The sequence below is a fragment of the Patagioenas fasciata genome, chromosome 7, assembly GCF_037038585.1.
Source record: "Patagioenas fasciata isolate bPatFas1 chromosome 7, bPatFas1.hap1, whole genome shotgun sequence".
Classification (NCBI taxonomy): Eukaryota; Metazoa; Chordata; class Aves; order Columbiformes; family Columbidae; genus Patagioenas; species Patagioenas fasciata.
Genome location: NC_092526.1, coordinates 35750307 through 35776144, shown reverse-complemented (window position 1 = coordinate 35776144; position 25838 = coordinate 35750307). Strand labels below are relative to the sequence as shown.

The following is a 25838-nucleotide window of genomic DNA, read 5'->3' as shown; positions in this document are numbered from 1 at the left end:
AATTTGCCATCCGGGCAAAATATCGTCCTCGTCAGTCAGTCCCCAGGTGCTTTTTGGGAGCTGTTGTGCTTTGTGAAGGGCAGATCAAGACAGGTCGTGTTTCTCGGAGGACCCAGCACAGTGTGGGCACTTCCCAAGTGATGGGGACAAGGACGTCACACGTGGCCGCTCGCCTGCACTGGAACATCTCGGTGCTTTTTTGGACAAAAGCAGAGGTCAGCTCTCGTAGACGATCAGCGTGAGGGCTCAGTGCTGGCGACGGATTTCCAGTAAATCCAGATGCACCAGAAACCTGCATGGGAAAATGTCAGCACTGAGATGGTTCTCTGGTTTTTCCAGCGTGGAGTCTGATGCAATACGTGGTGAGAGGGTGTTGTTAGGGTTATAGGCTAAAGAGGGTGAGAGAAGGACTTCTAGAAAAATGAAGCAGGACAATCTTCCAGTTTGGCCTCTTCAAGCCTTCCATGTCTTTTATTATCTTCCAATCATATTTAAAGCTATTAATAGACTATAAGAGAAATCCCCTTGAGGAGAAGACATAAATATGGTAAGTAGGTACTTGGACAGACCATTTGAAAGTGTTTGTTAGTTATTTAAGAGCCCTGGGAAGATTTAGGGGGGACAATGGGGAGGAGGAGGATTGCTTTCCTGCAAAACAAAATTCTCGAGGGGTTGTTATCTCTCTAAATACCATCGGAGAGATTGTTTGTAACGCTAAAAGTTGGTTTTGGATGTGTTTTTAGACTCTGCATGCAACAGTGCTCCTGGATCTGGTCCCAGCTCTCCAAACAACAGCTCCAATAACATAAGCGCCGAGAATGGAATTGCAGGATCAGTCACGAGTATTCAAGCAGAGGTACAGAGCCCTTCCTCACTCTGATTTTTAATGCTTGGGTTTCTAATCAGTTTTTGCAGAGTTTTAGGAATTTAGGCTCACAAACTGGCTCACAACACACTAAAAGAAAAAAGGCCGGATCGTGACTTGGAGAGGACTTTGGGAATTACCTCTCAATCTGGGCTGACAGGATGTGTTATCTGTTTATTAAATCTAGTTTGAGCCAGCTCACAAGCTGCTTGTGGTAACTTGTAGTGGTTTTGTTGTGAGGAGAGAGTAAAAATAAAGTGATTAACAAGGTAAAGCATGAGGATAGTTTCCTGGTCAAATGCACGTATTTTAAAATTCGGGTAATCTGTTCTTATATGTCGTATGTAGGATGAATTTGTTCTGCACAGTAGGTTAGTCTAAATATGACCAAACTAGAACTGGCTTAAAAGGGACCAGTTTAACCTTTTCCTCTCCACTTAGGGATTTGAAGGGTTGGTGCCTGATGCCATTTGCTAGTTTATAATCTTATGAGCTTTCACCATCACTTGAGGCATCTGCTATGGATGTCAAGGGCAGGGTGTTGCGCTGGGTAAAGTGGGCTTTGGCTCAGCACGGCAACTCCCATGTCCAGGGTTACTGACGCCCACCTTTTTCTAAGGGCAGATTTTGGGGTGTGGGCCGTGTTCACTGACTCCCACTGTAAACCTCGCATGTAGAAAACCAGTGTGGCTCTGTAATGTTCCTGGGGCGTTTCTTTTTATCCCGCTTACCATTAGCTGTTCTCCCCATGAATGTGGTGTCTGTCTTAACATCAGGACTGTTAAAACAGGCCTGGGCTTGTTCTCCCCAAATTGTCATTTAGAATTGAAAAGGGCTTCTGATGGTATAAATGTAAGCCCTTATTGCTTTCTAGTTTTGTAAAGATTTTCAGTTTATTTTTGTTTCTAATGTAGTGAAACAGCATTTAATATCGGGAATATGCCTCTACTCCACCCTCTCCCATGCCAAATTTTCCAACACACGTGTCCATCCACTCTAGTCTACTGCAGACCTTACAAGATTTAGACAATTATTGTAAAGATTAAGACGGTGTAAGGTGGACTCTTCACTTGGCACTGGCAGCTGAAGCTGCTGCAAAGGGACGTGGCTCTTGGAGCAGAGCTGGGCAAAGGTCTCTTATGTACAGGGTCATTTACTGGGTTTGCAGAACTGAAAACCGGCTGAGCCGAGGGCACATTTTGGGTCCATTTGTGTCAGCCCCAGGGGGATGAGCACTACGTTACCGGTTTTGCTGATCCACGAGCTGTCAGTCCTGTCTATACTTAGCAAACTGCAAATCCTCAGTTACTGCTCATGGAAAAACTAGAGGATTTGACAGTGTATTGTGATATAAGCAGAGCAGACAGCTTCCCACAAGTCAGTGTTAGCTCATGCAGGTGAATGAGAAGCTGTAGTACTCTCCTTAACAGTTTTATCTTTCAGCTAAATAATTTGAGCTAATCACCTGTGGCTAGACCACCAATACCTAATAAAATGGACACAGAATATAAGAAAAACTCTTTTCGTCAACTGCTTGTAATGCAGCGATTTTGTAACTTGGGCTGAGACAATTTGGAGAAAAATCCCTGTACTGTCAAAGCTTTTCCCTGGGAGTTGTCTCTGCCTCTTTTTCAACTGTGCTGCAGTGGGCAATTCACAGCAGTGCCGCAGGAAAGAAGCACGTTCATACAGAATTTTTAAAAGAGCAACATTAGATGCACCATCTCCAAACAACCTATGCGAAAGGGGGGAACAAAAACAATCTAGTTTGCATTTCCCTGAAAATAATGTCTAACCTTCTTTTCACCTGTTTATAATTTTTGGAAAATAGGAAAAGTACTACATACAAGTGATTGTGCAGTTCCAATTTTAAAACTGCCCAGGACTGTGTTAAGTATATTGGCTCATTGCCATCACAGAGCAGAATGAAACATAAATCACTGTGTGATGGCAAACAGAACATTGATAACCCATTGCACAAACTGTTCTCTTCCCAGCATTTCAGGCGTACTTGAATGGCTTAGCAAAATATCCTAGTCCTTTGCATTGGTTTTTGGGGAAAAATAACTCTGCACTTTGTTCCAGCATTTCATGCTGTGTAGTACTGACCGATCCATTTGTCTGTAGAGGTTCATTTGGTAAAAAATAACTGTTCAAGGTAGGGTTTTGTTTTCTTTAAAATCTTCTTCAGTAGAAGTCATATTACCTGATAGCCCGAGTGTTGGAGATTTCTTTAATACCAGTTTACCAGGCTTTATCATGTTCCCACTTCTAAATATTTAGAAATATTTAAACACTTGTGAACAAATAACGTTGCCGACTTTGTGTTTCATCCTACTGTCATATTTTACTTTAAATGAGAAATATGTCTCTTTGCTTCTTAGTTTGCTAGGTTACTTCTAGAACCATTTCAGATACATTGAAAGATGGTATCTGAATTCATTAAGTTTCAGTGCTTGCCTTCAGTGTGGAAAGACTGCAACTCTCTGCCGCTTTTTAAAATAGACAATATCTATTTTTAAATGCTGTTTTTTTTAAATCTAAAGGTTTTTCTGTCTCTGAAAAGTACAAGATATTTATTGCCGTTGCAGTTGATACAAGAGTATAAAAAGTACTTAACTGCAGATGAAAATTGTACATGCTGAAATTGTTCTCTTCTGTGCAATTCAAAAAATGCCTGTGTACCAGCCTGTAGATGGGATCTATATGTTTAAAGTGATTATAATGCTCTTAATACTATATGCTGATAGCGTCAAGCTGCCGCTTCTCTGTTTTTAAAACAAATCCCCAGGAGATAGTTTGAGGCACAACTATAGAGTATTGATTGTTCAAAGAGAAAATGGATGTAGTTTTGTTCCAGTTATGATATCAGTAAAATATTTCATTACTCTGCTGGCAATAACTATCTTATTCTCAATGCGGCGTGCTAACATTATGCAATTTAAATTAAAGCAAAATTGATAGTAGTACTCAAAATTACTTGGAAGAAGTTGTGTGTGGGTACATACAATCCTTACCAGGTACCGCTCAACAGCAAAACGCTCCCTACAAATTTCCTCCTTTGCGGCAGCAAATTGTAAACCAAGATCTTAAAAGCAGATTTACTCTTTCTGCGGGAGAACTCTTCTCTAATATATATTTTCAATAAGCTTGAATGACATTAATGAAAGCCCAGGAAGGCAAAAAGAAGATGAAATTTTGCTGAACGTCAGGAATTTAGACTAAGTTGGACACTGGGAAAATGATTCAAGAGTTATAGTGGCACATCGAAGAATCCTTTAGAAAAGGCAGCCCAGTGTCTGGTACTGGTGACATAGGATTGCTTCTGAAGATTGTTTATTAAAAATGTTTGGTTTTCAGTATTAGTTCTTCTTTTTTTAAGGTTCTCCTTAGAGGCTTTGAGGGAGAAAAATAGGATTTCATTATCCAGGGCTGTTCCAGCCCTGTAACCAAGGAAATAACCTGCAAAATCTCATTGACTTACAGGACTATGAGTTTAGGTCTAAAATGTATAAAGCCATTCTTCAGATCTCTGTTACATCAATATAAGTTGTTCCGTAGTGTAATATTAAGTTAATCATAATCCATTTTTTCACAATAGCACCCGAGTTAAACGGTAGAAATTCTATAAAATGTCTTTTTGAAAACTAAACTCTATTTAAGCTGTAAAACCACTGGCAGAGAATTCAAGGTGATCAGAACACTTGTTTCCTAACAGGAAAATCAGGCATTTTAAAATAATCCAATTTTTTATAATGGGTTTTCTAGCACGTATTTCAATTCAGCCTTGTTTTGAAATTAAAGGTATTTTTACTTAAGTGCTCCTGCTTTAAATGGCCATAAGATAATTCAGTAAATCTCGCGTTTCACCCTGAAAATGAGGAAATAGCTACATAAATGCAACTTTAAGGCTTTTTGATGAAATTTTGAAGTCTGATTTAAGCTAAAGCACACTAGCAAATAGCATAAATTGTCTGTGATTTGCTAAAGAGAACAACAACCATTGTAATGCCATTTTTTTTTTTTTAAGTAATCTGTTTTTTAGCTTTAAAAGGGCACGTACTCGAGATGGACAAGTAGGCTGTTAAATCTTGTTTGCAAAAGCTTTTTGCGGTGGTGCTGCATGGAGCGGAGTACCGGTGGGGACGCAGGGACCATCGCTGGTCTCCCAGGAAGATCAAATAATCTGGGAAAAGCCTCTCTGTGGGGCAGTAATGCTGGTGTCAGCTGCAGAGCGAGATCGTTCCTGCGTTGGTTATCCTGGTCTCATCACCCTTGTGCAGACACAGCCGCAGGGTTCAGGGCAAGCACCTGGCCTGTGCCTATTTAGACTGGATCTAAAGCACAGCTTAGCTCGCCCATTCAGTATTTCTAACAACAGCAGCGAAGTTACGCACTCTATACGTTTCTGGTGTGTCTTCACAGCAAGTGTGTTGTGTCTTCGGTTTGATCTGTGGCTGCTCTCTCACCAGGACAATGTCCTTGATTTTGTTTGCAGACCAGCCTGGCTCACAGACTTGTGAATCGTGAGGGCTCAGTAACGCAGCTTCCACTCTACACGTCTCCGTCTTTGCCCAACATCACGCTAGGACTACCTGCAACTGGCCCTTCCAGCGTAAGTGATGGGGGATGCAGCCTGTGCTGCCATCCAGTGAGACCTGGACAGGCTGGAGAGTTGGGCAGGGAAAAATTTAATGAAATGTAACAAGGGGAAGTGTAGAGTCTGTCATCTGGGCAGGAACAACCCCAGGATCCAGTATAAGTTGGGGAATGACCTATTAGAGAGCAGCATAGGGGAAAGGGACCTGGGGGTCCTGGGGGACAGCAGGATGACCATGAGCCAGCACTGGGCTCTTTTGTCCAGGGAGACCAGTGGTACCTGGGGTGGATTAGAAAGGGGGTTGAGAGAGGTTGTCCTGCCCCTCTACTCTGCCCTGGTGAGGTCACATCTGGAATATTGTGTCCAGTTCTGGGCCCCTCAGTTCCAGAAGGACAGGGAACTGCTGGAGAGAGTCCAGTGCAGCCACCAAGATGCTGAAGGGAGTGGAGCATCTCCTGTGTGAGGAAAGGCTGAGGGAGCTGGGGCTCTGGAGTTTGGAGGAGACTGAGGGGTGACCTCATTAATGTTTACAAATATATAAAGGGTGAGTGTCAGGAGGATGGAGCCAGGCTCTTCTCAATGACAACCAATGGAAAGACAAGGGATAATGGGTTCAAAATGGAACACAAGAGGTTCCACTTAAATAGGAGAAGAAACTTCTTCCCAGTGAGGGTGCCAGAGCCTGGCCCAGGCTGCCCAGGGGAGCTGTGGAGTCTCCTTCTCTGCAGACGTTCAAACCCGCCTGGACACCTTCCTGTGTGACTTCATCTGGACGTTCCTGCTCCGGTGGGGGGATTGGACTGGATGAGCTTTCGAGGTCCTTTCCAACCCCAACATTCTGTGAAATGTTGCTCCTGCTACTCATAACCCACCCTGCTGTCAATTGTGCATTTGCAGGGAGGATCAGCACAGCAGGATGCAGAGAGACTGACTATCCCAACCTTACAGCAGCGGATCTCTTTGTTTCCTGGCACTCACCTCACTCCTTACTTGAGCACTACAACGTTGGAAAGAGATGGGGGAACTGCACATAACCCTCTTCTGCAACACATGGTCTTACTGGAACAGCCAACTGCACAAACGCCCTTAGTCACAGGTGAGCGCTCTGTACATAATGTGCAAGACTCAGTCCCAGCTGTGGAAGGAGAGCAAGTGACATCTGTTATGGCTTTTTGTAAAATCTGTCTCTTGTGCAAAAGAGATACTGTATCCTCTCTACGTTCTATAGGTATAATATATAATCCTCAGGATGTGTTTGTCGATATGTTGGATAGTGGCAACATTTTCAAAATCAGAGGTTGCCCATCTCATCCAGAGGAAGCGGGGAGCTGCCTTGTCATTTCGGCAGAATCAAAAGAAGTAGTATTTACTTCGTAATAAAGCATAAGTTTGTAGAGTTCTAACCGCTTTAATCTAAAGTGGAGACAAAAATGTGTCTTGTGATTACCCTTCCTGTTTATCACGGATGATTTCTGTTCTGTAGATGAAAGGCATGCATTTACACGATCTCAGATTAAAATACTTGCTTTGCATCATTATTATAAATGGCAAAAACGTGGCAAAATCAACAGCATCCAAACAGATTGTATTTGTTTGTATATGTTACATTTGCAGTATGTTAATTGCTTTGAATCACTCCATGTGTCATATTTTCGGAATTAAATACCTGTGGGAAGGCGTATTTCTATAAATAGGGTTGATTCAAAGCAATAATCCCCAGTAGGATGCATTTCTGTTTCGCAGCATATAATGTTGGGACAAAAGATGTTCTGCATGAGTTGTAGACATGTTGATTTTTATTTCTTTCATTCCATTTCTAATGGAAACTCTTGAGAGTTGTCCATCACTGAAGCATTACAGCACTGCTCACTGGTTTGGCTCGTGTCTGATTTTACATTCAAATCCCAGGAATATACGTGGGGTTGTGGAAAGCTTATAAGCATGTACATGTGGGGAAGCTGAAGCACGGAAGTTCAGTGTTTAGCCAGCACTCTCGGATCCATGAAATGGTGTATGTGGGTTCCTTGAACCTTTTTGTAGTTTTCTGTTGTCTCCTTCTGCCATGGTTGCTGTGGCATGACAAGGTTACCTGGAGTCGTGACATGGCTCTGCACTGCTTGCCCTTTGCCCAAGGTCTGTTGATGAAGAGCCATTGGAGAAGACTTTTCCTCTTAGCCTATCACCAAAACTTTCTTCTCTGTTCATGATGGCTTTTAAAGCACACGTTGGAAGAAGTGCCGTTCTGTTTCCTATTCGACCTCTCTCAAAGCTTTCCTCTGTGTACAGCGTACCATATTTGCTTCCAAGTGTATTCCTTCTAGTCCACCTGCTGGTGCGGTGTTTGCAGAGTGAGTACAACATGTTATAAACCAACACTTAGGAGAAATATTCACAATGCAACAGAGCAACAAGAAGAAACACACGTTCCAGATGCAGCAACTGAAAGGGAGCAAGCTAACACGTGGTCTCAAAAGCCCTAAGTGGACTGGCTGCCAAACTACAGTTAGTACTTCTAACTTCCTTGGAAGCAAAGTGGAGTTTTGTTTATTCTGCTGGTAGCCTTCAGCTCTGGAGATACTCTCCTGACAGCTGCAAAATGATCTGGCACGATGGCGTGCTCTTTCTGTGCAGGAAGGTAGGTGTGGAGGTTTGAGGAAACTAGAGCAGAATTCCTTAGGTCTGCCGATCCTGTTGTGACAGGTTACTCTGGGTAACATCCTTCACATTGACACATATGTTCTGAGTAGGAACAAGACATTTCCCTGGAAAGCTTTCTCACAGGGGGACCTTGATGATTCACTTGGAGGAAGATAGTGTTCCAAGGTGTCCTATGCCAACTGTGTAGGATCCGTTCCTCTGCTGTTTAATTTGAACTTTTGGGAAGAGGAGCTTGTGCCATAACAGAGATGGACCACATATTTCCAAATTATTCATATATTCATACATGCAGAGACATGTGTGCATGTGTGTGTATATATATACACACACACACACACAGACATCTATAAAGTAAGATACCGTTTTACTTGTTTATTTACAGAAAAGCAAAGGGTGGAAGAAACTCAGACAATTTTTCCACAAAGAGAGAAGCTTTTAAATTAGTCAGATTCTTCCACGTAGGGCAGTTCTGTGAATCACTGGGAAAAAAGAGGTAAAGTCTTGGGACCGAAATGTCAAGGTGTTTCTAAACTGCTGTATTCAACGGGCTGTAGATTTCTGGGCAGTTTCTCCCTCTTCTCAACCAAAGACTGAAGAAAGAGAAGATACAACTTCTCTGACCCTTGGACTGCGCAGTATTTCTGAATGTTACTGACCACTTGCACAGTCTGTAGCTTTTTTTATACAATGAGGTAAAACAAAAGAGTGCTTTTTTCCTAAAAGTGTGTGCAACTGTATCTACATAAGGGAGACACCAGTGATGCCTTTCTATCCCCAGGTGTAACGAGCAAAAGTAAAGGTGTATCCTTGACTTTTAACTCTTGGGTTTGGCTTTGTGTTGAGCATGTCTGCATGTCCCAGCTGTCTATGAGGTATGTGTAGGTGTGTTTTCAGAGAGCAGAGCAAGAACTGGCTTACCCCAAGAACAGCTAAGAGACAGGCTCTTCCTAAAGACATGCCCTTACCGGAGCTCAGACGGGTATTTCACATGGTAGTCATCAGAGGCACCTAAATTGCCAAGGGCATGTGAGTAACACAAGTTATCCCAAAATAACCCTATGTTTTCATTGCATTACTAGCATGTATACACAGGACAGTGATGGAAACAATTCTAGGTATTTGTCATCGTGGCCTCGTACCTTTCTTTCTGTAGAAATAACGAAGACTGATGGCTCCCATATTCCTCAAATGCTTCAAGGGAGTGCCTTTTTCCAACATAAATGTAGTCAGGGGTTTATCACGTGGAAATTTTCATCCCTACTCATTTCTAGGGGACAAGGTGTAGCACAACCAAGGGCAGACATGCTTCCCTACATGATCTAGAGTGGGAAACATCTTCATCAGTGTCCATCATCCTTCAGCCCATCCAGTGAGCCCCCTGTAAGGTGTAATTGCTGAATGTTGCGGAGTGGAAACTTGGGTTGGTACTTTCCTAGAAATGAACGTGGGATTACTCCCATTACCAAGGCAAGCTGTAAGATCTGAACTTCTGCAAACTACTGCGGTGATCTTAATTTATGTCACCCACCAAGTGATGGGAAGGTCCATAAGGTATTGCTGATTTTAAGAAAGGAAACATTTCCCTAGGGTCTCTGACTAAACAGGTAAGTAATTCAAAAGAGAGCAAAGTGTTAGTCCATCCAATGGTAATTAATTGTTATCTGTTCTCTTTTAAGGATGCTTCAGCTGTAAATGGCGAGGTGGCTGGTTTTAACATTATATATCATTGTCACCATCAGCATTACTCAACAGCCATTTTCTCCCTTCCTTTTTTCTTCCTTTTTTTCTTCTCTGCTGTTTTTTTTTCCTCCATATTATCTTCAGACTGGTATCTTTCAGGACTGCCCCTCCATGCACAGTCTCTGGTTGGTGGAGAACGGGTCTCCCCTTCAATACACAAACTCCGGCAGCATCGCCCGCTGGGGCGCACGCAGTCTGCTCCCCTTCCCCAGAACGCCCAGGCCCTCCAGCAGTTAGTGATCCAGCAGCAGCACCAGCAGTTCTTGGAGAAACACAAACAGCAATTCCAGCAGCAGCAACTGCACATCAACAAGGTAGGCACGACGCTTTTAAAGTCCTTCTTCCCTGTGCAGCACCGATACCGACCTTAGCCAACACTATTACAGAGGTTTTTGGGCAGTAATGTATGTAGTCTCTGCCTCCATAACCAACTGGCCTTCATCCTTGAACCTCTTTTTCATTATTTTGAGAAATACATCACCAAGGTGAGGATCAATACTTCTGTTGCAGAAAGCGGCAAGACAGTAGAGTTCGAACTTCTGGCTTTCCAGTAATACTTTTTAAAGTTGTTATTTGCTGCCGTTCGTCCGCATCAGAATCTTCTGTCAGTTTTGTAGCAGAAGGTATAAAATGCTGTCAAGGAATGTGGGGAAAATATCTACTGTGTGTATATTCATTTTGAAAGGGAGAAGGAGCAGTAATATGGATTTGAGGGGAAAAAAGGCAAGGGATTTCAGGCATGACAACGCCAGAAAATAATTGAAAGTAGAGATATTCGCATTTACTGAAGCATTTTTCACTGGAATTACCTTTGGAAAGAGAAAAGCTGTTCCCATCTCCAGATTCTCTAAACCGTGGCCTGGTGTAAAGTGTTGCAGTGTCCTATCCATTTCTTCTGAAAATGAGGAAGGTACTGCTGTGCATCCTGCAGAGGTTGTTTTGAAGATTAATTAGATGTGATTCGAAAATTGCTTTGAGGAAAGCAAGCACTGTGTTTATTATCTCGCTTTCTGTAAATCTCTTGGAGAACATCAGGTTGAACGTTGCAAGGCACCATTCATCAGCACACAGATTTTGCCATTGCTGTGTAGCCAAAATCATCTGTCTGGGCATCCCAGTATTACAAAGAAGCTGAAACAAAGCTGCTTTGAGATGATTGCGTTGAGTATACATTAAAATAGACAAAAATCTATCCTGATCTTTTAGCCTATGGGAAGGTAAAAATTGCCTTTTAAATGCAACAGGTCTGATCACAAGTGGTTTGGATGGAGCTGTGATGTTTTATCCCATCTGAGGTTTTCTCCCAGGATTTCCAAAGGCACAGTCTGTTGCTAGACTTGCCACATCAAAAGATTGTTGGGGAGGGGGAAAGTCGATTGTAATCAGTGTGATATTTTTCTGACTCAGATTTGTAGTGTTTTGAAGCTTTCTAAAGATTTTCTCAAGGAGTTCCAGTGGTGGCTTTGTTTAAGAACCAGGCAAATCCAGCAGTAGGCTTCAAGTTTGGTGGCAGGCAAACCCTTCAGTTTAATTTATGGTGGAGATTTCTCCAAATATTTTCACCGTTCCAGTCCTATGAGAAAATACAACTACCAAAAGCTGGATTTAAAAAAGAAAAAAAAAAAACCCACCACACAACCCCCCTAAAACTTTGTTTATAGACCCGAGCTAAAGCAGGATGATTACACAAGTTACTGACGTCAATCATGTACTTCTGGATTGCTGCCACCACGCAGCGCCCGTGCCAGCCCTGGACCTCGTTCAGCCCCGCACACCAGGGTGGTGGGGACCTGCTGCTGCTGCCATGGAAATGTCCCTCACCCCCCGCTCCAAACACTCTTCGTGACCAAGATCGTCGGGGCACGGGGCGCTAGGTAGGGTTTCTTTGTTCAGAAATAAACGTCAGCTCGGCGGTTTGTTTGTTTGAGGTTTTTTCAGGCTTTCCCGTTGCCAGCGCTTGCGAGCATCCAAAGACCTCGCCGTGACGTACCCACTGAACTCATTCAGACTTTCGCTCGGACCTCCCAGGAGCTGGAGAGCGTCTGTGAGCGAGTCCTCCCGCAGCGCTCTGAATCTCAGCTTTGTTCGACCCGTGATCTATCGCATCCATAGCAGAAGCAAGCGGGGAGTTGGGGGGGGGCGGGGAGTGTAATTAAACTGATTTCCCTGTGTTTGATTTATATAAGTCATGAGTTAAAATGGTTTCGGTACTAGGCACTGTGTGCGTGTGGCAAATTTATCCCATGGGATAGCATCCAAGTGCTGACATGGAAAAAGACTTTTCCCAGACGCATAGATATTTTAAGACCCTTGTGTGTAGGAGAGTAAGGACACAACTAAAAATAATGTAATGGATTGCTGCCTTTTAATTATTAGCATTAAATTATTACTTAATTATTATGGATTTCCTGTAAATAATAGGAGGCTGTTTTCAATTGCTTGTGATTTTCCCAAACTGTAAGATTTTGGCCTTAAACTTTCCCTGTTAGGTGTCTACATCAGATGAAATTTTTGAGAAGATTACAGCCAAAACGCGTCTTGCTGTTTCCAAGAAGGCAACTTAGGAAAAATATGTTGTTTTGCTCCTGATTAAAAATAAGAATAATAATCATCTGGGGGGATTTAAGCTGTGGTACCCAGGGCTTTGGGGCAGTAGCTTGGATTCGGACAAGCGAGGACAGGGTGAGTGTCTGGGTAGGGAAGGAGAGAGCAGAGGGATGGGTTGGGTGGGACAGGGCTCCTTGGGGTGACCGGAGGGGAATGTGTTCCCCAGGGTGTGATCCCTACCAGCACAGGCTCTGAAGTCTGTGGTCTGCCACTGTCTGCAGCAAATTGGGGATTGCTTGAGTGTAGCAAAGCGCATGGTTCATCCTGCCCAGAGCCAGCTGGAAATGGGGGTCCCAGCCCTGCTTATCCAGTGTTCTTGTTATCACCTCGTGGTGACATTTGCATTCAGACCCCCAAAACTGGGGACAGAAGAGACATGCATGAAAGAAAAGTGCATTATCAAAGTGCCACACTGAGCACTTAAGCTAGGACGTGGGAAATGTCAAGTTACCCATGCAACTCTTGCTCACTTTTTATTTTCTTTCACATCTTTTTGGTCCAGTTTTTGATAACCAAGTGGTACCTCTTTTCCAAGAACTCACAGTGTAGTGTAGTACAGAGAAGGGTAAGAGCGAGGCTGCTCTCCGGTGGCGTGCTGCCTTGTTTGCTGCAGAAATCAGAAGACACGTAAGGAGCGGGTGGGAGAGGGAAAGAAGGGACCTTAGGGCTAAGACAGCTTGATGCCATGGCAAGGAATTGTCTTTCTCCTGTCTGTCGTGTCCCACGGGGCGGATGGGACAGTAGCAGCACGCTCCGCTTCTCCAGGCCATTTTCAGGACTGGGAAATGGGGCTGCAAGCTGCAGAGGTGTTGCTCGCATGTCTAAAACACATCATCTTAAAATCAGACGTATCATATTGAAACCCCCATCCAGTGGCGTTTCCTGATCTCTGTCTCGGCTGAGCGTTTGATGGCATTGAGCTGCTCCCTGCCTGCTGTCGAGTCATTGTGAACACAGACATACTAATGTTTGCAGAGCACTCGTGCTCTAGTGATCACACTGCAAAACCTCGTGTAGAAATCACCAGCTCTTAATCCTGAGAACCAGGGTTTGAGACATCAGATAAGATTCTGGATAAGATACCGGACCACTTCACGTTAATTGAGCTCTGTGCAACCTTTGATCTGAATGAGGTATGTACCCTAAAAGAGTAAATACTAAACAGTCCTGAAAACACAAGCTATACATTAACACAGGTGCACAGGAGAACGGACCAGGAGTTGTTTTTCAGAGGAGCTCTGCTGGGTGAAGGGGATTTTTTTTGCCATACAATAAATATATGCAGCAATCCCAACATTGTTTCATCTTCAGCAATTACAGTTTCTCTGCAGACTTCAGTCTCTTAAGATGCAAACTGTAGTCTTTTGTGTATGAGAGGAGTTGTGACATGCCCTGTGGCGTTTGGGGAGGTATTCTTGTGGTGACAACAAACAGGTAAAGTCAGACCGCGTTTCTCTGAGCCGGCTCCAGGAATTTTGAGTTACAGGTGATAGCTTTTCAGCATGATACATCTTGAAGCAGCAATTCTCTTTGTAAAGAGAAATATGCAAGCGAGATTTCTGTAAATTCTGTGCCAGAAAGCTCAACTTTTTACCTTTCTGTAGTGAAGATGAGTGTTTTGGCTTCAGTCCCCTGCATGTATAATTCACAAAACCTTCCTAGAACAGATAATCTCAATTTTATTCCTGAATTGTACTGTTAAGCAGATTAACACTCAGCTTCTGTGGTCTAATTATGGTTCTTATGAGTAAACTCCATTTTTAGCACACTCTGGAAAGTGAGGTGTTTCTCCTGCTGTGGCATATGTATGGCAACGTATATATACCAGCCTACAGTGCCTCAACTTCTCTGGTACGGCAGCATTGGGTGGATACATTTTTATTAACACCTAGAGTTTAACCTTGCTATTTCCTGATTTTTATTTTTTATTTTCTGGAAAGCATTAACTGTTTAGCCTCAAGTGACTCCTGGAGTAGCTTTTCATATGGAAAGTTTAATTTGTAATATTAAAAAGATACAGCGTATGAGGTTGTATTGCACAGCATTCGGGTAGGGCTGTTAACCCTTTGAACGGTTCAAAGGAAGTCTGTTTTAGAGACACCCAGACATAACTTTGGATATAACAAGTATTGAAAAAGATCTCCGGAAAACCTCGAGTGTCTCAGTCCGCTGAATGCGAAATGCTGTTCAGCAGGGCGTGAGACACTTGGCATTTGTGTCCTTGTGCATTGTGGCACCTTTTACTGTGTAGATGCCGTTTGATGGTTTTGGCAGGAGCTGTTGTTCCGCGGGGCATCTGTTGCTGCAGGTCTGGCGATATGTAGATGTGCACCTGATAAAGTCAAACCCGTAACTCCAATGATATGTGAGGCAGTGGAAAGGAAACAGCTCCTGCTGGTACCAGGGTGATCTCTTCTTGCTCCCCCTCCTTTTCCCCTCCAAGTGGTCCCTCTTTGATTCATGACAGCTGGGTCCAGTCTACAAAAGTTAAAAATTAGAAACCAAGGGATACCTCATGTGGGAAGAGTCGTATCGATAGCTAAAAGAGCAAGGCTTGTGTTATCATTTCTGAGTAATTAATGCAAGTTCCCAGCAATATGTGTTATTCTCTGAGCGCTTGTCCACATGTCCGCTCCCTGCAGATCCTCTCTTGCCTTACACCTCTCTGCTGGTGTTTTTCTGTCTCCTGAGCATCTCAACCAACGTACCCACTCCACACTGTCACCTCTCACTTCCCAACCACATCACTGACTCAAGACTGACACTTTTTTTGGCCATCCCAGGATGTTTTTGGGCTGAGTGATAGTTATTCTAGGAGTTTCTCAAGCATTTTTCTACTGGGGACTCTTAATTAGTCTGTGATGAGTAAGCAGACGTTTCTAGCTGGTTTCGCTATGTCTTCGGAGGTATCATGGAGCAGTAGATATGTCATATCTGGTAAATGTACCAGAGTCCACCTGACATGACATTTTATTAGCAAAGAAATAATGCAGCCTCTTTTCCTTATGAAGCATTCCACAGAAAAAATGATGGATTTTTTTCCCCTTGTATCGTGACCTGACGGTGCTATGATTATTTTTTCTTTCTGTTCTTTGTATTTCAGAGATGTAGATAAGAAATCTCTCCAGCTGTATCGAGTCTCCTAAAAGCGCTTGCGACTAGAGATCTATAGTTTCTTCTGTACTGAAATAGATGGCTGAAATGGTTGGAGAGGCAGCATCTTTAACAATGTTTTATGGTGGCAATCCATGATAGCCAAAGGCAATTGTGTTTGAAAATAGAGGAGTAACCTCCTTGCAAAGGATGCAAGAGAGCTAATTAAGGGAAGGACAAGTTATTTATGGTGGATTGTTTAATTGTTTATTATTTCAGATACATTTGTAGGACTTTTCAGTGCTATCTTAACTTTTTATTTATTCCCTTGCACTTCAATTACCTTAGACTTTCTTAAATTATGTGAGCACATGTTCATAAAATTAAAAAAAAATAAAGATTTTTAAGGAATTTTAGTGGGCCTGGGCTGCACATACTCATGTATTATATAGAATATGTTCATAACAAAGTGCTTTCTTTGCAAAATTCTCCTTTAGGAAAAATAGGGTTGCAGCAGCTAGAACAAATGACATACCAAGAGATTCACATTATATTAGGAGAGCAAACTGGATGTTTGAAATGTCCTTGTCATTGACCACTTGATCTTTCAACCTTCATTGTAGCGTTTTACACATGTGTTTTCCATTTAATTCTTACCTTTTTATGGAGTTTGAATAATTTAAAACTTCTAGGGAATTACACTGCTTCTCATTTCCATTAGATTTGACAATGACATTGTAAGTTATTTTCCCAGCAATTACCTTGTCTGGTTCGTAAGTTCAAAAGGTATTAAGTTCAAAGCTTGAGGCCTTCGATTCAAGCAGGGGGAAAAAAAAGTAGCAGAAGATGGTTTATGATGATTTAATTATCTTTAAAACAGATTATATTAATCAAGCCTAAGAGAGCTTAAAGAAAATATATGGGAGAGCTACCTTTAGCTTAACGTGATTTAGTTATCCAATGTGTATTACACGTAATGAAACTGAGGAGATCGCGGAGGGTGGAGAGGAACCTTACAAAAATCCTTGAGAAGTCTTGATAACTGAATCTTTTAGGTTAGCAGGAACCTCATGAAATCATTTAGTCCAATATCCCTGCTCAAGCATGGGCAGCCAAAGCGGGTTGCCCCGGACCTTATGCAGTTGGGTGTGAATATCTCCAAGGATGGACACTCCCTCACCTGTTGTTTCTAGTTTAAAGCTCTGACTACCAGCTTGGCCAGCCCATTGACAAAGGAACTGCTTGTTCCCTGTTTAGTAATCCACAAAGTCCTGGAAAGCTTTGGCCCTGTGTCCTGGTAGCACTCCATTTTTGAAAGCTTTGAGCCTGAGTTACTTGAGATCTTCTGCTATAGTTATGAGCAACCTCTTGCTGTCCCTGCTCTGATACTTGCAGGCAATTAATCCTCTATATTATCTTTGCCTAAATCTGCTTTGTATAGGTTTGCTTAAGTTACATGGCAGAGCCTCTCTTCCTACATTTAGGGAAAAAGGCTTAATTTCAGGTTGGAGCCACTGTTCTTCAAAGAGCAAGTTACTTACAAGTAGTCGCTCCTTTTGCATGTGTTCAATAACTGTGTTTTGATTTAGCTTTATTAGATTTAAAATCAATATTGCTTTTCATACCAATGACCTAATCCTTAATAAAGCTCTGCCATGACAACTTTCAAAGTTCAGCAGTTTCTTTATAAGCCTATGAAACGGGTACAGCCTGAGCTCTTTTAAGGAAAGGAAATAGATTTATTTACCTATGCTGGATAAGAAAACAGTTTGCATTTTTTTTTTTTGTTCCAAATAAAAATCATAAGCAGTCTGAAATGGAGAGCTGTGAATTTTATCTTGCCAATGAACTTTCAGAAAGTCTGAGCCTGTGTGAATTACAGTGAAAATTATATTGTTTCCTTCGTTTTAGCAGCCGCTTTCAGAGAAGTTCACTATCTCTAGTTAGAGTGGTCTCATCAGAAGGATGCTCTTCTTGCAGTTTGCTTCTGTATAGGTGCTGTAAGTTGAGTGTCCTCAGTTTCCTCTTAACTAACTTCATAAGAGTGCAAGTTTTGGAGAAATCTTTATCACAGCTTCTCACTTTACAGATAAAATTGAGAGGGTGATTCAAGAACAAGCTGGGTAAGCAAAGGGCTTGTGTCTCTCTTTTTATCAGAACGTAATTGCCAAATGTATTGATGGTTGTTGTGTTTCTCCTCTGCGGGCTTGTGAATGGAGGAACATCCGTAGGTGTGTAGGCACAAAAGGCTCTTACTTCTTCAGAGGGAAAATCAAGTGCAAAATGAAGAGTCAGTCATTACTTAGGACACAGGATTTCATGGTGCTTAATGCTAAGGTTGACTTGACCTTTCCCTTGAGTGGTTGTTTTGGACCTAGTTTATAAGATAAAAGCTATAATTCGTAATTGCACTGCTCATGAAGCTGGTTCTTTGGGGAGAACACAGTGAACTTTACTTGTGATGAGTTACATTTTATTTATCGGTTAACCTCTGCGTTGTTTTCAGATTATATCAAAACCCAACGAACCAGCTCGCCAGCATGAAAGCCACCCTGAGGAGACAGAAGAAGAGTTACGGGAACACCAAGCCCTTTTGGAGGAGCCATACAGCGACAGAGTTGCGAGCCAAAAGGAGGCCCCAGGGCTGGCCAACGTGGTGCAAGTGAAGCAAGAACCCATCGAGAGCGACGAGGAGGAAGCGGAGCCACAGCAGGAGCTGGAGGCTGGGCAGAGGCAGGCTGAGCAGGAGCTGCTCTTCCGTCAGGTGAGCTTGCAAAATACCGGTCTGGGGACTTAGTTCTTTGTAGAAAATCATGTGGTTCTTGGTAGTCACCTTATACTACTCTAAGGGGGAGAAACTAGGGGGAACCACGTCTTGAGGATTTGCATAAAGAAACCCGCAGGTAAGATCAGGTAAGATCAGTGCTGTCCTTCCCAGGAGTCACCGTGGGTGCTGGAGCACTGGAACAGGCTCCCCAGGGAGGTGTCACGGCCCCAAGCCTGACAGTGTTCAAGGAGAGACTGGACAACATCCTCAGACACACGGTGTGAACTGTGGGGTTGTCCTGTGCGGTGACAGGAGTTGGACTCGATTCTTGTGGGTCCTTCCAACTCAGGACATTCAGTGATTCAACTCAGAAGTCTCAGGGAGGAGAATCTGGATCACCTGCACAAAATGCAATCTATGTGTTTGCAGCCACTGAACCACTTTCTGTTTGTTTCTTTGAGAAGACAAAGTGTGTTTTAGCAGTTTTAAGTGCTAAATACTAGCGGAGGATTTTACATTTTAGAATAAATTGAGTGCCCCAGAGAAGGGCTGGATAAGGGAACAAAGGATGAGATTCATTGGAGGGGCTTTCTTCTTCAGAACTGGAGATCCCAGAGGTTGCAGCTGTGCTCACTTTCGAGGGTAAACATCAGAGGCTTGTGGATTGCAAGTAATAAATCCAAGAACAATGTAGTGTAGCATAATCTTCCCAATTCCATGGCAGTCTCCCAGAAGCTGCCTGTTGTGGTAACACTAGCGAAGGTGAGAAGGTTACAGTTCTCCTAAGGCATCAGCGCTCAGCTCATCCTTAACACTCAGGATCTGATGGTACCTACAGCCGTGCGTAATCCCCGCACAGGATCTGCAGCCAAGAGCAGACTGCTGTAGCCATGCCAAGGTATAACTCTGAGTAAATCCACAGCCCTTGGCTAGGGAAAGCGGGCTCGTGCCAGGTTTGCAGTTGCCGTGTCTGTGAATCAGGTGCAAGTTGGTTGCTCCCCGGAGTCATTTGCATCTTGCTGCCGTCTCCGCAGCCCTGCGGAGCTGACTTGCGCATCCCCTATGAATGTCGCTGGCTGTTGTTGCTCAGAGGCCACGTTTTCAGTTCCTTATTCAGCGGTGTTATCTTCATAACAACGCTGCCTTGAAAGATAACGCCAGTGCCAACCATGCTCGTACAAAGTCTTGTTTGATTTTATACAGTCACATCTGAGCCTCATTGCCTAAGTAAATAAATAATTAAATGTAACGTGATGCAAAGTGATGGACCATGGTGATACTGTTCCTCTGAAACTACAGCCCCACTCACCCTAGTCCTGGATGCGTGGATGCATCTGAGGAGTCTTAAATATATTATGTTCTTTGCAATTGTTTTGCCTTGAAGAGGAGAGGGAATAGATAGAGTAAATGGGAAGGTTGTTAGGCTGTGGTTGCAGTGTAGCAAGGTGGAACAGCCATTCCTTCTAAACAAGAGCCTTTCCAGCTGATTGTGTGGCTGCACAGAGAGCCGACGCGGCTGAAAACCCTTTCTCGTGCCTGGGGTCTGGTTGAGCTGGACTTGTTCCCTCGTCTGGTGCATCACACTGTTAAATACACCATTGCAGCGGTGGAGAGGCACAGGGGGAGGCAGATGTAGCCAGACCTGAGGCGAGGACCTTCTGCTAATGACCCTGCCAGCCTGCACCGGCTTCAGGGCTGTGGTTTGAACACACCACACTTGCCTGACTTTGCTCTAGAAATGTGCACATCTTCATTTGCTGCACATGCATGCGCTCTTATTTATCAGGGAAAAGAATCCAAGCCTGCAACCTTCCAAAACTCAAAAAAAAAAAACCCTCTTCTGAAGTCACCACACGCACTTTTAGCAACTACCCGCTTCTCTTCCTTTCAGCAAGCCCTTCTGTTGGAGCAGCAACGTATCCACCAGCTGAGAAACTACCAGGCGTCGCTGGAGGCAGCCGGCATGCCTGTCTCTTTCGGAGGACATCGGCCCCTGTCCCGTGCGCAGTCCTCGCCCGCCTCGGCCACCTTCCCGATGTCCGTACAGGAGCCACCCACTAAGCCAAGGTTCACAACAGGTGAGGTTTTGGGGCACTGGAGGCTGAAGCCGTGGAGCTGTTGTTACCGTTTTGTCTTATTTTGTGCTTTTCTGCCCTGTCCCTGCAAAGCCGCCTGTTTGGGAGCTGCGTTTGCAGACTCCGTAACATTCTGCTTTCATCAAGGATGAGATTCAGTCGTTTTGCAGCCTGTTGTCCTGCTTGTCCCTTCCGCAGAGGGACAGACAACCTACAGTCCAGACAGAAAATAACCTGGAAGAATCAATAGAAGCATAGCACTGTACTTTAATTACGTATCTCCAAAAAAAGAAAAAAAAATAGATGAGTCAAGTGCTGTGACAAAGCTGATTTAGATGCAGGGAGAGGCAATGTTATTGAAAAAGGACAGCATGCCAAATACAGTGTCTGCATTTGCTGCACCTTCTCCAGTCCCTGCACAATCTCATGCCATTAAGTTGTCCTCTCTGGGCTCTGTGCCTGCCTCCCCCTCCTTCTGTAACACCATCTCTGCCCAGGAGGCTGTGCCCCTCAGTTAGGAAAAATGAGTTAAATTGGTTATTTCAAGTTGTCCTCAACAGACAAACGGACTGAAGAGTGTTTCTTACCTGTTCAGCCTTCATCTCAAAGGAAAATTATGAGTACAGTTCTGCATTTGTCTAGTGAAAACCAGAAGTGCAAAAAAGATGTTAACCTCCCCACAAAGATTAAAGGCAAAACGTAATTTTTCTTCCTGAATCCTGAAAACCAACTTTTTTTTTCCACCAAAATCTTTTCTGTCTATACTCAGTAGCCTTAGTAACAAGTGAAAGTTAATTTATGTGCAACTTTTCAAGTTCTATTTTGGGTAATTAGGCGGACTTATTTTGAAGTCCGCCTTCTTCCCCAAATGTCAAGCTCTATTTTGTGAATGAACATTTTGCAATGTGATGTGTGCCTTGGGAAAAGGAAGGGGGGGAAAAAATCCAGAACGCCCAAATAAGAGCAGCTCATTATTTTGTTTCTCTTATACTTATCCATTTATTCTTATGTAACCCACACTTTTTGCATCATTAAACTCAGCACTGTGAATCGGGTTTATTTTCAGACACTGATAATATAAGAATAGTGATATGTTAAATATGACTTTGTTCTTCAGCTATTAGCTGCAAGGTGGGAAGCATGTGTGATCAGCTCTGTAGAAGCCCAAGCAGTTACCTCATTTTTGCAGATCAACCCTTTAAGTCTCTATTTGTTGTTAATATTGAAACCTTAAATTTCAGCAAAGCTGCATTTCTAAAGCAAGCGGTTATAGCAAGATTATTCTAGATTTTGGCTTTTGCCAAGGATGCAAAGAAGGGTAGTCCCCTGGCTCACGGTCAAAGCAGATGAAACTTGAGCCTCTAATACACTTAGACCCAAACCTTGGTGCTTTAAAAACAAGGAAGCCTGGCCCTACTTTGAGAGATTATTCATTCCTTCTCTTTCTTCCCTTCTCCTTCTCCTCCTCCTCCGGTATTTAAGTTGCCTTGTCAATCATGAGCAAGACATTGACCATGCAATAACATTTCCTACCAGAGGATATACATTTGACTCAGATATGTGCCTCTAAATTTCATTTAAAATTACAGGGGATGGTGAGAATGCAGATTTTGAGAACTGTGCTGCACTGAAAATACACTTTTGCGATGTTATGATTTATTTTCCTTGGAGGCAGGGTTTAAAAAAAAAAAATAAGTGGCTTAAAATAAGAGGCAGAATATTACATTGCTTTTATATGGCACTGCACTATCCAGTGCCATGATATGAAGAATGCTTAATGTATTTCACCTCTTAAATATCCTTTTCGCAACATTTTTCCATGTTAAGACTCCAAGGCCTTTTATCTCGTTCAGTTCTCTACATTTATGCTAGGTGAATGGAGGAGGAAAAACAAAATAGAATACTGTCAAGGGAGAAAGTGTTGTTGGACATCTACTGGCACTAATAAGGGGCAAAGCATTAAATGTGAGACCATTACACTAGTCCTTTAACTAGTCCTTCACTTTGCATAAAAGGTGAAGGACTAGTTTAATTGACTGTCATTGTCTGTTTGACAGTGGCAGGGGAGAAAGAGCCTACTACTCTATGGGCATGCAAGCAGAGAGAGGAAAGGCAGGGATTTCAGCTGTTGAGCACGTGTGTGTGAGTTAGATTGCTAATGTTTTCTTGAAGTTGTCCATGGTGTGTTGGAGATTGTGTTTTTGGAGGTGGATACTAAAGCTTAATCACTAGGATTGAACTGTTCTTTGAAAGGCAGGAAATGAAAGTCTTGGGTATTTTTCAAAGCAAGCAGTGCTGGAGTGTGTTGGGTTTCTTTTTCACTAGGAAAAAGCCATCTGTTTGGTAAGTGACTGCTTTGGAGACAGATTCTAGCATGATCATGCAGTTCGCATTTCAGATAAATCAAGATTTGAATTGTCGTGTTCATTTTGTGAGAGGGCTGGAAGAAGCAAACCTTGTTCAACAGACCTAATGGAGCCAACCATGATCACTATAGACAAGTTCATCACTTTCATGTTTGGAATATTATATAGAAAATGCTAATGCTTTCTCTGGACAGAGTTAGGACCAAACAGCTGGAAATTCTGGGTTTCATGTGTAATTTATTTTCCTGTCTCTCTCAGTGACCAGTACCTGAAACTTCAAAGGTAGAGGGAAAGAACAACATAATACACCTCTCAAACATGATGTGCATTACTCCACATGAAAATGAAAACAGTGCCCTTCCTGACTTTTTCAGGCAGTCAGTTTTATGTCCCAAAGCATGACATCTAATTTTCCTTCCTACTAGCACATAAAAGAAAGCTAGTCCTTGAACTTGCCCTCGCTAGCACAAGTAGCCCCGTGACTTCAATCAATATGGTTCTGCGTGCACTGTTCTACACACTTGAATAAGACTTCTCAGGTTAGGCCGTTAATTTGCATAGCTCCAATTATCCAGTCTCTGATCTCCTGTAAAAATGGTTCCACAAATTATTCTGATGTTCTGCATTAAAGTATTTTTCATTTCTGATGAAGGCATTTATTCTCTCCTGTGCAGAGCAATATAATTATCTGAACCTCAAATCATATGTTTGTTCTGCCAAGAAAAGCGCGTCGGTTATGCTTTAGTGCTGACCTTTAAAATGATTGTTCTCATGTCTTAAAGAGTATTGCTTCCAGCACCACTTAATTTAACTTGTAATGGCCAATGCAGTTTCGTATTTTAAGCTTGAACTGCCAAGCTTTCCTTTGTACGTGTGTGTGTGTGTGTCTTCATCTGAGTGTCCCCAACCACAGGAAGGAGTTTGGAACAGTTCCTTTCTTTTCAGTGGTTTAGTTTTTAAAAAAGAGAAAAGTTGAGTGATGTGTGATTACAGTACAGAATAACTTCATTGAGACACTACTGTGGTCATTGAATCTTTGTAGATCAGTGCAATTCTATAAACCTCACTGTAGTCTCTGCTAACAGCTAGACGAGTAGGCGTCCTACCACCCTCTTTTGGAAAACCTTTTCTTTAACCCCTTTGTTGAATAGGCTCAGTTACCAAACCTCATTTTAGATGCATGCATGTGTTTTAAACACGTGTGGCTTTCCAGCCCTTGTGGATGCAGATGGGGAGATGCTGGTTCCTGTGGCTGGGTATCTCACCCACAGCTGCCCGTGTTTGCCCTCATCAAGTAGGATAAGCTGATAAACACCCCTGCCTGCTGCTGAGCCGACACCAAACTTCCTCCAAAACACCTGGGAGATACCTGGCAGATCTGCTGCACTGTAGGAAGACCAAGGAAGAACAGAAGAATACAAGGCAAAAGCAAGAAGCTGGTTTTTCATGTGCATTTAGCTTTGGTTTGGTGTCTGTCAGCTTCTGCCCCACCATTTTTCTAGGGTGACCCAGGTACAGAATAGAGATGAAGGCAGAGACTTTTAGTCTGGCTAGGCATTGATTTACCTATGTACCTAGAGTTGCATCTTGATAGTTTTCAGAAGTTACTATTTAAAGTTAAAGACTTAGGGAAAACACCCTTTAAAAAGAAACTCGCAACACAGATTTACACACTCGCTGTTTAAGTGATCTGAGACCCCTTCAAGCTTTGCAGTGCAATCAGTGTAATCCACTCTCAGGTTATGTCCAGTTCCTAAATAATGGAAAGATTTGTTAGAGCAACAGCATTAAGCGTCATCTGGGAATCCAGGAGGTGAGCAAGAGAAGGCTGCTTAAAAAAACACTGCTTGAAAATGCTTGATTTTGGTTTTTTCCACAACATTACAAAGGTGTGGCCTGAACTAGTGTCAGATTTATCTCCAGGTTGGAGTGTCCTTTGTAAATGGGGTGTAGCTTCTCATTCATAGCTTTCCTATACTAGATTTTACTTCTCCTATTTCCATTAGTGAATTCTCTGATGCACTCTCCTGCTGACCTGGACAGTGATCTGATTAATGACTTGCTGCTTGTACTACTTTTTGTTTGAATTCAAGGCTAGCTGTTGGTGTGCGGATATATACATTGAATACCTGTGCACCTTTTGGCTTTAAATCTATGAAGCCAAGTTTTAGACCCCGTAGTTATGTCTGGATGTCCGAGAAGGCAGAACTGCTTTCTTTTTTTTTTTTTTTAATATTAATGGTTTAACCAAATCAAGTGCAGTCACGTATGGTCTAGGAGGACATCTATATGGGATTCTTTTGGGTAACAAACACATGGTCAAAATTAATAATGTCCCCTGAAGATGCATTTCCTTCAAAAATAAATGAACCTGCAACGAGGTTACCACAGACCTTGCACTGGTTTAAGTGAACTGGGGAGTTCTCATGAACAGCCTTACCACTGGGCTGCAGCATCTTTGCAGGTGGCATTTACAGTCCTTGCCTGTGCCCAGCGGCTAATGAAGTCAGATGCTGTGAATCAAACATGGGAGACCTCTAGAAAGCTTTGCAGCACGATCTTATTTAACTGAACTTTGGCTAACCCAAAGGCAGTCAATTAATCAGTGCTCTGTTCTCTTCCTAGAACTGAATGTGGTTTGGGTTTTGTTGTTGGTTGTATGTTTGCTTCTTTTTCCTTTGCACTCACCTGCAGCAAAGCGAGGAACTGCCAGATACCTCCCCTAAGGCTGAATACCTGAAAGTGTCAGTGCTGGGATTTGCCTCAGAGGAGAAAGCCAAATTTTTCGGTGATGGAACATGCCTGCACTCAGTCAAAAGGTGTGAGTGCAACTGGAGCCAAGCTTGGGTACACACAGCGCTCAGCTCCAGGCTACGTGTCCGTGTATGTTCTCAGAGTCTGGTTTCTTACAAGCCCCTTTGAACTCCATGCAGTTGCAAATTGTGCTGTTTATTGGTACTGGAAGTGGCAATGTGGAAGTTCCTTGAGCTGCGTTCACGCTGCCTGCCGCAACATAGGTGTGCTTGTCTGGGATTTCGGAGGAGAGATATCGATTGGAGTGCAGACA

The 25838-nt window shown here is 43.0% G+C and overlaps 1 protein-coding gene across 16 annotated transcripts in view; it reads left to right on the top strand.

Annotated features, from left to right (window-relative positions):
* Positions 1 to 25838, top strand: part of HDAC4 (histone deacetylase 4) — a 230119-nt gene that overhangs the window by 156137 nt on the left and 48144 nt on the right. For 12 of the 16 annotated variants that reach the window (XM_065840566.2, XM_065840567.2, XM_065840568.2 and 9 more), the window contains 6 exons: positions 744 to 856; positions 5364 to 5480; positions 6363 to 6561; positions 9948 to 10177; positions 18070 to 18327; positions 20222 to 20408. In XM_065840566.2, coding sequence (XP_065696638.1) covers positions 744 to 856; positions 5364 to 5480; positions 6363 to 6561; positions 9948 to 10177; positions 18070 to 18327; positions 20222 to 20408 — 1104 coding nt within the window. The remainder of the gene's footprint in view (positions 1 to 743; positions 857 to 5363; positions 5481 to 6362; positions 6562 to 9947; positions 10178 to 18069; positions 18328 to 20221; positions 20409 to 25838) is intronic. The other 4 variants (XM_071811367.1, XM_071811368.1, XM_071811366.1 and 1 more) reach the window with 1 other exon arrangement.